Source organism: Fukomys damarensis, unplaced genomic scaffold (genome assembly GCF_012274545.1).
Source record: "Fukomys damarensis isolate Sample0158 unplaced genomic scaffold, DMR_v1.0_HiC HiC_scaffold_37, whole genome shotgun sequence".
NCBI lineage: Eukaryota > Metazoa > Chordata > Mammalia > Rodentia > Bathyergidae > Fukomys > Fukomys damarensis.
In genome coordinates this window covers 42,930,036-42,943,036 of record NW_022900949.1, presented here as the reverse complement: position 1 = coordinate 42,943,036, position 13,001 = coordinate 42,930,036, and the positions used below count along the sequence as shown (strand labels likewise).

The 13,001-nt window shown below is 36.7% G+C and overlaps 1 protein-coding gene across 1 annotated transcript in view; it reads right to left on the bottom strand.

Annotated features, from left to right (window-relative positions):
* Nucleotides 1–13,001, bottom strand: part of Dock3 (dedicator of cytokinesis 3) — a 387,335-nt gene that overhangs the window by 43,518 nt on the left and 330,816 nt on the right. The window contains exons 31-33 of the mRNA XM_010625591.1: nucleotides 12,850–12,950; nucleotides 12,525–12,583; nucleotides 9,930–10,078 (exon numbers count right to left, since the gene is read on the bottom strand). Coding sequence (XP_010623893.1) covers nucleotides 9,930–10,078; nucleotides 12,525–12,583; nucleotides 12,850–12,950 — 309 coding nt within the window. The remainder of the gene's footprint in view (nucleotides 1–9,929; nucleotides 10,079–12,524; nucleotides 12,584–12,849; nucleotides 12,951–13,001) is intronic.

Below are 13,001 nucleotides of genomic sequence, written 5' to 3'. Positions count from 1 at the left end.
ATGTATTCTATATAAGTATTTCTTATAAACAAACAACAAAAACCCCTGACATAGTTGAATTTAATAATGTGCTAAAATAGAAGCATTTTTTTTCAGAGGGCAAAAGAATCCTAAGGAAAAGAAATAAAAGAGTAACTGGCTTAGTAAATTCAATGAAAGCAATTAGGGCCTGTGAAATCTCATCAGCAGGAAATGAGAATGGATGAATAAAAACGGCCCTTTTTATAGCGACCTGCTATATGGCCGAGGAAGGAACTATTATACACTTATCTTTTACCCTGATTTGTCAGCTGCTTGAAGACACATTAAAAAAGAAACAGAAAGCCTGAAACGTTTTTGGTGCCAACCTGCTCTCTTTGTATGGAGAAGAGGTCTCAGCAGGGACTTGCGTAGGGCCACACAAAGGACAAGTAGGTTTGGTTGGGAGTGAAGGTATCTCACTCCAGTTCAGAGCATGTCTTGCCTCACTCAGTCAACCAGCATTCCAAGAGACTATAAGCATCCCAAGAGGCCTGAATGTAAAGGGAGATCTCTTCATATATGGAGACACAGACAGATTGTGCTTCCCCAAACAGAGAAAATGTGAAGAGGAGACCTGGAGCAACCTGGAGTGCAATCAGTGCAAAAGGGTGCCTAGTGATGGGAGGATACAGAGATATTATTTCATCACCCCTGCAGAGCTATTAAAGGAAAAAGGAGAGATCTAAAACGTGACACTGATGGTCAATGCATGAAAAAATTAAAGTCAAACAAAATGTCAAGTTCTTCAAATGTATTATATTATAACTAGTAATATTATCTGTGATGTCTACAAAGTCACTCATTCTACAGAAACAATATTTCTGAAATGACACTTTGTTATTCATTCAACATTTGTCCTGTGAAATAACCAGTCATGTAGTTTTGGACAAATATTTACCTAAGTCCAAGATTCTGCATTTGTGAAATGGGAATGGTGGTAATATTCCTCTTTGGTGTCACTGTGCCCTGCCCTGGCTCTTGGGAAGTGCTCAATGAATCCTAGTTTTTATTTTTCATTTCTGTGTGTTCACCATGTGTCAGGCATCACACTGAATTCTGAGAAATAAAATGCACAAAGAATAGTCCTGATTCTGAAAGCTCATTATCTCAAGGAAAGCAGGGACAACAGCTGTCACAACTCAGCATGGTTAGTACTCAGTGGTGTCCACAAAGAAAGGGTAGCCTGGTACCTGGGGGTCTGAGAAGTCAATGGGAGCAGAATTTCCAGCAATACTGGTATAAAAATACATAGTTTTGCTTTCTGATGCAGTGATCATACATTGAGAAATTTACCAAAGAAAATAGACATCTGTTAAGTTCCTGACTTCTTATTGTCTAGTCATTGATCTGTATATTTTAGTTAATATAAAATAATCCTTACGTAAATGCCCTTTTGTCTTATAGAAGCGACCTTTGTTAGAGCCACCTCTTGGAGCTAGATGTGGTCCTGAACCTAGTCACTGGTGTGGTGAAGAAGGAAGGAGTGTGAGGGCAGAGGCTTTTTGCTAGTATTTCCATATCTGGAGATATGGTTTTAGATTATTGCCTTATGCGCAATTATAATGTATATGTGCATTTTTGATAAGGTACTTAGGTTTACTGTGCATAAAGTTTATATTCTATTGCACAACACCTAAACTTTATAGATGTCCTGAGGTGACAGTGTATGATAAAAAGGAGAACCAGTGAGGGGCCAGGGATTTAACTCAGTGGTGCTGCCACCGGCCTCTTCTGAGTTCAATCCTTGGTAAAGGGAGAACTAGTGAGATAGCCAACTTATAAATCTCTTTTTTTAGAATTGACAGAAAAGATGTCTTGGACTTGGAATTGTAATACTACCTCTGAGCAGTGCTTTTCAAAACTCATCATTAGGCCGATGGCATAGAGATGGAAGAAAGCATGCAAGAAGGGATGTGTACAGTGTGTTCATATTTACATTTTTTATGAGAGCCACTGATGTGTATGTGCATCTTCTGGCTGCATTATAGGAATAATAATTGAGTGAGAACACAACATCTTGCTAATAGCTAATGTCTTAATAGTGGAGATCTGATTAACTCTCAGAAACATGCTTTGTGTACTCTGTTGCATTATGTCTGATTTTATTGAAGGGAATGCAGTATTTTAATTGTAACTCTGCCAATACTTCTATTGAGAGGCCTGTTGCCATTTATGTCTTCAATGAAATTTCTGTCCCACAGAAAGGCAGGATTATAATTTTTCTAACAGATTGAGTTGATGTACTGTATTCTTGGTTGTAAAAAATACTCTTGTAGCTTTGGGATTTTGAATTGGTGAATATTCATGTGTGGAGAAGCATGAAACACGCTACAGTCTAAGTCACACCAAATGGCATGTTGTGTATGTACATGTACAGCCTTGAAGGACTCATTCGATCTAGCTGTTTATGGCTACAAATGACTTTGTTCTTTGCTTCTTATGGTTTGATTTCCTGTAATGCAGCTATTAACTTTTTTTTTGGTACTGGGGATTGAACTTGGGCCCTTGAGCTTGTGAGGCAGGTGCCAGAACCACTGAGCTAAATCCCTGGCCCTCAATTTTTAAAAAATAAAGATTATTTTTAAAGCACAAATAAAACATGCATGGATTTTTTACAATATTAACAGCAAAAATTAGAAATGAACCTAAGTTTCTAAAATTTAAGAGTTTGACCAAATACAGTGTAGTCTAGCTAGACAGTAAAATACCATATGGTCTTTAAACTGACAGTTTAGACAGAGGAACATTAAGAGATGGTCAATAAACTGCTACCAAAAAGGGAGATTACAAACTAATATACACAATGATTTAACTTTTTTAAATTAAAAAAGTTCATATTTTGGAAAGAAAAGTCTAAAAAAGACATATACTGCCCACCCATCTAAGTTACTACAATGTTAGAAATCTGAGCTAATTTTTTTCCTTATAGTTTTTTGGTAGTTTCTTTGCATTTTAATTATTTTATATTAACTTTAATAAACTAACTTTAATAAATACATTTATTTTATAATTAGAAGATATATTTTTTAGTAGGTAATAAGAAGTAGAGAAGTGGTTGACAGAAACCAAACTGTGAAAAGCACAACTGGAATCAAGACTGAAAAGTCATTATGGGTAACCCTCAAGAGAGCACTATAAGCTGGGTATAGTGGTACACACCTGTAATCACAGCATTCTGGGAAACTGAGGAAGGAATATTGTAAGATTGAGCCCAGCCTGGGAAAATTAGCGAGATCCAGTTCCAAAATAAAACAAAGGAGCTGAGAATGTAGCTCAGTGTGAAGGCTCAGAGTTCAATCCCCAGTTTGTGGGGAGGAAAGGGGGAGAAGCACTTTCACTAAAAATGGGTATGGAGTATACAGCAGACTGAACTGTGGGGAAGGTAAAAAGTAGAAACATGAAAGTTAATAGAGTAGACCACTCTTAAGATGGTTTATGGCAAAGAAAATCAGGGCAAGCAAGATTTAAAAAAAAAGTAGGGACAACAGTGTTTATTTAACTTGCTGGCTATCATAATTTTGGGGGTGGAGTGGAGTGCTCTGTTGTTCAGGCTGGCCTTGAACTCACTATATAGCCTAGGCAGGCCTTGAATTCATAGGGATCCTCCTGCCTTAGCCACCTGAGTGCTGGGATTACAGGTTTGTACCATCATGCTTGGCTCACGACAGTCCTATTGAGAGAGAATATTAATCCTAACCTGAGTCTTGAAATACAAGCCTCAAAGCCTTCCACAAAATGAAACTTGTTTATTTAATGTCAGTGATGGCAGATGGCTTGGGTCCTCTTTTAGTAGACTCAGGTGACCCACACAGTGTAGTTCTTCAGTGTTGTATTCTTCTTGGTAACTTGGTTTTTGTGCATTGGGTAGTTGTGCATTTTGTACATTTAGAAGGCACAGGTTGTAATAATGAAGGTTGTTTCCTAAAGTTCTGGAGGCATTAGAGCTGCATGCTCCCTAAATACATTTATCTAAATATTTTTTACTAACAATAAAGAGCATCTATAAAAATTTTTGAACTAGCATTGCATTTAATGTTGAATACTGAGTACTTTCTCTAAGAACAAGGCAACTTTATTTACATCATTCTTATCATCCTATTGAAGATATTGGCTGATAAAGCAAAAAAAGAAGAAAGAATATACAGACTAGAAAGGGAAAACAAATACAATCTCTATTGACAAAATGATCCCAGGGAAAAGAAGATTCTAGAACTTACAGTGAATTTAGCAAGGTATAGAATGTAAATTTATATACAAAACTCAATTATATTTCTATATATCATCTAGCAAGTGACTGGAAAACAAAATTTCAAAATTCAAATCATGCAGGGCATGGTGGCACACTCCTATAATCCCGCTACTTGGGAGGCTGCGGCAGGAAGATCTTGCATTCAGGGCCAGCCTAGACAACTTAGTGAGACCCTGTCTCAAAATAAAAGAGCTGGGGATGGAGCTCAGTGCACCCTGGCTTCAATCTTCAATACTATTTAAAAAAAAGAAAGCTTGAGAATAGTACCAAAGGCCAGAAAATACTTTATATAAATTTAATACATGTATAATGTCTGTATATTAACACTAAAAGAAATCAAAGAGCATCTGAATAAATGGAAACAAAACTTGATATTAAGATGTCAATTTTCTCAATTTTATTTATAAATTCAATGTAATTCCAATCAAAACCAAAAGGAATTTTATGGAGACTGATATGCAGATTCTAAAAATGGGAAAAGGAGAAGAACTGGAATTGTTAATGCAATATGAAGAAAATGAACAAATTTAAGGGAAACATGCCAACTAATTTTAAAGACTTTATAAAGCTACAATAATCAAGGCCAACATGTTATTAATAACAGAATAAGCAAATGGATCAACCAAAAGACAAGAATGTCCTGAAAGAGATTCATACAAATATGATCAAGTGATCTAAAAGTTTTAATCAACAAATATTTATAGTATTTATAATATACCCCATGATGATTAAATCAAGTTAATCAACATATCAAGCACCTCACCTATCATTTTTTTGTGAGAACACTAAAAATTGACTTTTAGCAATTTTGAATTACACAACACATTTTTATTAACTATAGTATCATGTTGTGTACCAGATTACTAAAATTTATTCATACTAACTGAAGCTTTGTTTAGATAATCAACTGATTTCTGATTTCTGGACAAAGATAATTGAAGAAGACATGACAGATTTTTAAACAAAAGTTGCTAGAATAATTGTTTATCCATATGTGCTTCCTCCCAAAAAGAGCTTCCCCTCATGCTTCATACTTTATACAAAAATGAACCCAAATAGGTCTAAATTTAAAATGTAAAATTATAAAACATCTAGGGCAAGGAATGTAATTCTATTCTTGAGTACAGGTCTAAGTATGCATGAGGATGTGGACTAGATCTCCAGCACTGAAAAAAAATTATAAAACTTCTAGAGGAAAGCATGGAAAAAATTTTGGGGCCCTGAGGCAAATAGTTATTAGGTATCACCCCAAAAGTATGATCCATAAAAGAAAAACATGGATATTGGACGTCATTAAAATTAAACACTTTGTTTTGCAAAAGTCACTGTTTATTAAAAGATAAGCTAAAGACTTGGAGAAAACACTTGTAAATCACAGTTCAGCAAAAGTCCAAAGTATACATAAAGAATCCTTAAAACTCAACAATATTAGGAAATTATCCAACTGAAAATGAAGTTTTGAATAAAAATTTCACCAACAAAATACAAAGATGAACATAAAAAGATTCTCATCACTAATAATCACTGAAATAGATATTAAAACCACAATGATATACAATTACATATCTATTAAAATGGCACAAAGAAGCAAAACTAAGTACCGGTTAGTAAAAGGAGCAACTGGAATTCTCATACTGCTGCTGGGACTTCAAAATAGTACAATCATTTTGGAAAACAGTTTGATAGCTTCTTTTTTTAAACAATCACAAAATACAGGTTCAATTACACTTTTAAACTTAAAAAAAAACTACTAAGAAAACAAACAATATGTACTCCAATAAGACCTGCTTCTTTGGATATTGTAACATTTTTCTAAGTCCTACAAACAGTTGAAGTTTTAGAACATATACAGATACTTAGAAAAGGACTGACTAGTAGTTCTGGGAAATGAACCATATATAATAGAATCACTTGACAGAAGCTGAACCTTTCTTACAACTAGGTTTTAACAAATTATTTTTCCACTAATAAAAATGGGTAGTGTTATGGCTTATATCTAGATGTCTTCTCAAAGCCTCATACAGTCTTAGGTGGGGCTTTTTTCACAGGGGGCTGGATCTAGTGTGTGAAGCTGGGATGGATTCATGGTGCACTGCTAGGATCAAAGGCACTAGGATTAAGGGTGTGAGTGTTACCTGCCCTAAGTAGTCTGGATGAGAAAAAGATAAAGCTGTAGTCATCCCTTGTTGCTTCGCTAAATTCTGCCTGCCATGAACTGTTTCTCCTCTGCAATGCCATCTTGTCTTGGAGCCAGCAAGTTATGGACTGAAACCTCTACAAACCATGAGTTAAATAAATCTTTCTTCCTTTAACTTTGGGTGTCAGGTATTTTGTCTCAGCAATGAGAAAAGTAACTAACACAGGCACTATGTCAATTACTTAAGTTCTAGAAGGTAAAAGAAAAAACTGACCAGGTAATCACTGAATACTGCAGTAATTACTTAATACTACAGCAATAAGTTTTGCTTATTTTTTAAAACAAAATAAGCAAAAATTTTGTACAAAGGAAGCTTGATATTCAGTATGAAAACAATCATAATATTTGTAATAATTTTTACCCATGAAAGATTGATCACACCATAAATACCATATTGCTACTAGTGGACATAAAAGGAACAAATCTGTTTCTGAAATACTATTATACAACAGGGCTGGGGATTTAGCTCAGTGGTTCCGGTGCCTGCTTTGCAAATGTAAGGACCCGAGTTCAATCCCCAGTGCCAAAAAAACAAAACAAAACAAAACCTGTTATAAAGATGAGTAATGTTAATATAAATTTTTATTTACATTAAAATCTGTTTCAGTTTGCTGGAGTGACCAAATCTTAGAAGGTAATTCCAAAGGATAAAGCAGAATGTAAGAACAGATGTTTAGATATTAGGTAAAGGCATATTTGGATACAATTCATAAGCTTTCAAGATACTTTTGTAAAGTTGCTGAAACCATATTTAGGTAGTGTTCTGGTAATCTGCGAAAGTAAACCAACCATTAATAACTGGATGTTACTTTACCATGTCTGCACTAAATGGAAACATCATGAACATAGACATACTTTAAGTAGAAAACTGACATTCTAAGTCATGCTGTTTGATTTTATTAAAAAACTCATAATAGAACCTCTCACCTTTAAAAGTTGTAGAGGAGCTTTATAATAATGTCTTAAATATACTAATTTCTGTGAGGTCTATCAATTGAATAAACTTGAAAGTAGAACTAAAATTCTACTAATAATCATTGCTTTATTTATATTACACAGATTGTATGTATGTACACAAAAAGTGAACACCCTACACAAAGAACTATGTAGATTAACTAAACACTTGACAACTAGATTAGCTGGCTCAAATCATGTTGCAGTCCTCTATAATCCTCAAAGTTTCACTAATGCCTTGGAAAAACTACAAGTATTTGATTAGACTTCTTAATGAGCATAAATTTTTATAAATTTTATATAATCAAGATGCTGAACATGAAAGTTAGGCTTTTGCATGTGACTTACATCTTTTCCTTCATGATCTACAAACCCAACGATATTTTTCTGTCAAATATAATATGAAAAGATTTTTTTGTGCTGAACAGAAAGTTGAAATTGCTCAAAACTCCTTGTTTAAACCAAATAAGTTTAACAAGTGTAAGTTTATATTGTTGGCCCGAGTCATCATATACTGATAGCTTCTTATGATGCTAAATACATTATTGATAAGACTCTACAATTCTATGCTTAGGTATTAACCCAAGAAAAATGAAAGTTTACATTCACACAAAAACTTATTGTAAAAAATGTTTTAGGTATTTTTATTCATAACACCAAAAAATGGAAATAACCTAAATGTCTTTTAAATGATAAATGAAAAAATTAAATACTCCTCAGCACCAGAGTAGCTACTGATACACACATAACATGGATGAACCTCTCACAGCATTATACTAAGTGAAAGAAGCTAGTTTCAAAAGACTGTCCTCTGCTTAACTCTATATATACACTTTTTGGAACAGGCACAACTGTATTGAGGGAGATCAGTGGCTGCTTTGGTTAAGAATGGAGAAAGTATTTGACTACAAAGAATATCAAGATAGAATTTTTTTGGAATTACAAGAATCTTGATTGTGGTGATGGATACACAATTCTATGCAATTGCCAAAACACAGAACTATAATCAAAAGAATTATACTCTATGTAAATTTAAAAATAAATACTTAAAATTACTGTTTGCCTGGTCTGTTCCTCACTGTTAAAAGTAACTTACTCCAAGACCACTGGTTCATGCCAGATTCATGGGTTGGGAAGGAGCTTAGGGGGGAACTGGTACAATTCCCAAGTCAATGTAGACATTTTTCCAAGAGGCCTATTGGGAATTTGTACTTGAGGATCACCAGCAGAGGAATGCCAGTCTCTGAAACTGGGTATTTTGTGCTGCTACCAAATTATTTTTCTTTCCTTCTTTCCTTCCTTCCTTCCTTCCTTCCTTCCTTCCTTCCTTCCTTCCTTCCTTCCTTCCTTCCCTTCTTTCTTTCCCTCTCCCTCCCCCCCTTTTTTCCTCATTGAGTTTATTGGTACATTTTAGGTATACAGTACAGTTATATTCCTTATTGGGATCTTGTACCTTTACATGACAGGTTAGTCTTGGTTCTCATTTTTCCACCTTGTCCCTGACTTCCCTTTGCCCCCTACTCCCCTCCTCATTTACAAACATTTTATTTCCATTTTTTCATTTTCTCCTATTTTTTCCTTTCCCTTATTACCTTTCCCCTACCCTTCACACTTTCCCTACACTTTTAACCCTTTTCTTCCTATTTCACACTGTCAATTATCCCATTAGGATCTTATGTACTATTATAGTTTATTCATACCAGAGAAACTACTCAGTATTTACACATGTGTAACTTATTTCACTTAGTCCCCTCTCTTTTGTATGTGTGTGGTATTGGGCATTGAACCCAGGGCTTTTACACTGAGCTACATCCCTAGCCCTTTTTATTTCTTGAGACAAGGTCTTGCTAAGTTGCCCAGCTGGGCTCAAACTTAAAATCCTGCTGCCTTAGCCTCTTACAGTGCTGGAATTACAGATCTGTGCTACCATGCCTAAATATTGCTTTTATTAAATTTGGCTTCCCTAACACTGATCCCTACTGGTCCTAGTACATTTCCCTGGAAATACAAATATAAGGTTATCCCTTTCACCTTAGTAGTGGCACAGAAACCACAGAAAGGGACAGCCTGAAGCCACTGTCAGAATCATCTCCTGGACCTGTAGTCTCTGAAATCCTGGGCTACCCTGAACCATGAGAAGTCATCTGTTCTTGGCTCTAGACTTCCAAATGCTTGGGCCATACAGTGTAGATCTTTTAAAGAAGGACAGCACAATCCCAGGGCCCTCTCCTGAGGGAAACTAAGAGGATATAGTCTGTTATTCCTTCCTTGATCAGAAAGTTTCTTTTACATTTCATCCTGATGCTTTTACAGCTTCTAAATTGATGAAGAAAATCCAGAAACTGATTTTGGCCAACATAACTGATGGGAAAACCCTTGAATAGGATTCAAGATGGCTATGCATTAGCCCATTCCCACTGGAACCAGGTCTAGCCACTGGGGCCACCTGCCTGAGAAGGGGTCCATTCCAGATGAGAGCACCTCGAACACGGTCAGGTATCATCTTACCTGTTTGAAGTTACCATTTTTCCTCTGCTCCCAGTCCATCATGTCATGAAAGATGGGAATCATGATATTCCGCACTTCTGGCTGTGGGACCAGTGTTACACCCAGAAAAGGACCGATCATTCCCGGAATAAAGTGGATCTTATGTTCACCTGAACAATAAAGCCCAAAAGATATCAGTAATGCTGGCTTTTTTCCTTTCACGGAAGATTCAAAAGTAGGACCATAGATTTATATTGGAAGCTTCTGAGAGTAAAGTTCTCTCTCATAGTTTTCTGAGATACTCCCTCTCAAATTTTTGGTTGTACTGGGGAATGAAACCAGAACCTTTACACTAAGCTGTATCTCTACACTTTTAAAATTTTGAGATGGGGGCCTGGGATTTAGCTCAGTGGTGCTGCTGCCTGCCTCACAAGCACAAGGACCTGAGTTCAATTCCCAGTACCTGCCCACCTCAAAAATTTTTGAGATAATCCCAACAATGAATGTAACTGTACTGTATCCCTAAAATGTACCAATAAACTCAATAAAATTAAAAAAAAATTTTTTTGAGATAGGATCTTGTTAAGTTGCTGAATTGCACAGGCTGGACTCAAACTCATGATCCTCCTGCCTCAGCCTCCTAGAATTCTGGGATTATAAGTGTATACTACTATGCTCAGTTCTACTTGCTTTTGAGAATTCATGGATAAAATTGGCCCAGCTCAGTTAAGGCAATGTCCAACAAGCACAAAATGCTTTCCCAAAGAATTTTCTGGAAAGTTCCACAGTTACCTAAAATCTTTAAGATTGAGGAACAGAGTATATTATTTTAGACAGAATTGGATTTCTGAGTAACCTGTGCTAATTTCAGATGATACAGTAACAACATTTTGTTTTAATCAAGGAAGATCCATATTTTCTGGTTAAACACAGTGCATCCTCCCTGGGGTTTCTACCTGTGGCCTAAACACATTTAAGTGATGAGGATACTGAGTACCTGATCTAGCTTCAGAGATCTGAAGTGCATGGCCTTTTTAATGCCTGTGCTCGTGAATGCCTTCTGAGCTGGCAGGAGCCTCCTGTATAGCCTTACCTTGACAAGCTGGCTTGGACTCTCTGTTACCCACTTCAACTTTCCTGTCTTCACATTTTATTTCTAATGGTAGTGGATCTACTCAGTGATCAGAATATTCCTCAACTTCCTTTATGAGCCTTTCAATGGGAAATGAGTGAAGTGCACTTTTCTCTGACTGGCCTGCCATCTAGGGAGTGTTCCCAGAAGCCAGGGGCAGCTCTGAGGACCACAGAATAGGATTCTTATCCTCCTTGAAACAGTGCAATGGAGAACAATTTTCAGAGCTCTGAAACAGAACCATTTTCAGAGCTCTGCTTTCAGTCCTTTAGACTAAGGAAGGTAAAAACTGTGGACCTATGCAATAATTGCTTTGGCAAAGTAAAACTAGTCTATGTGCTAATGGCTTTATTTGCTCCCAAACTCAAGAGAATGTCATTTCCACCAAAATCAAAGAGGAAGAAATGGTTTCCTCAGGCATACTTAGCATTTTTGATATTTCTGCTATTTTAAAAGCTTATCTAAGAAGAAACTATTAGCCATGAGTCTGATTTTGTACATTTGAAGCCTGGCACCTGGTACAAGTGCCAGTCTTTTGTGCTCCTGAGAATTTCAGGATCAGTTTCAAAGTTAAAATCTATAAGCAAACTGTATTGGATGTAGGGAATAAGAGATATTAGAGCTGGAAGGTATACTTGGGAAAAACCTTCTGTGGTATTACAGGTTGGCCCAGCTAGTCACCAGGGCAACCCAAGGATTCTATCAGAAACACTGCTCAGACAAGTTTGCATTCCAAACTGTGACTACTAGAGAAGCTATGGAAGAAAAGAAGCCAAAATCAATTTCATCCAGAGGCTGAAACTTCCCTCTCACATGTTCTGTCATGCAACTGGTGTCATGCAGTTGATCAGGATGTATGGATACCAGAGACCCATGAACTATTTCAATCTTTATTAAAATTAATAGCTGTAAAGCCAGGCATGGTGGCGCATGCCTGTAATCCCAGAACTTGGGAGGCTGAGGCAGGAGGATCACTGTGAGTCTGAGACCAGCCTGGGCTACATAGTGAGTTCCAGGTCAATCTCAGCTACATAATGAGACCCTGTCTTACAAAAACCAGAAAAACAAAAAAACCCCCAAAATTAATAAGCTGCATTTGCTCATGGGGTGAATATCTCCACGTTCTATGATTTTGAGCCTGCAATATCCAGACTAGGACACAAAAAACAGAAAATCTTGAGAGCATGGATTCTCAGCCTGGAAAATACTACTGGAGTTATTTTCTTCTATCCTTCTGACTTTAATTCTCATGAAAGGGACTATGCATATGTAGCAGTGAGATCTTATTTCTCAGCCAAACTCTCCCTGCCAGGAGCTTTATGAACATGTCCTACACCATACATCTGAGGTGTTATGTTAAAATTATGTAAAGCTCTCTTGGGCCTGAGTTAACACTCAGAAAGCCTGGGAGAAGTTATTAGTCTTGGTACTTTTTATTTGTCTATGCAATATGTAGAAGGGAAGAATAGGGAGAAAAGACCTACCCAAATTCTGCCACATGCTGAACAGTTCATAAGCCATCATCACACGCATGTCACCATACCTGGAAATAGTAACACAGGAGCCAGCTGTTAGTGGAAGAAGATTCAGGAAGACAGCACTGCAAAACTTACGAGGCTACTACTTCAGCATTGTTTGTTTCTAATGCTTCTCAAAATGCTAAGCCAATTGGCCTTAGAAAGACCTTCACACCTGGCCCCTTGGAAAACCACCCATATGAGAACCTTGTGGATTTCTGAAAGAGCTTATAGCAGAAACACTCTGATCTGGGCAAGTGGAAGGGAGGTAAATGGGAGACATCTGTCTTACTTATCTAGAATCTTCTTCCTCTTGGATGAAGTAATGCTTTCTAGCTGAAGACTTGGCTGATTTATGAACAGAACTGCCAGGCTAAAGTAAGAATTCCACACCTAGAGGGGGTGGGAGGGAGAGAGAGGGAGAGAGAGAAAGAGGGAGAGAGG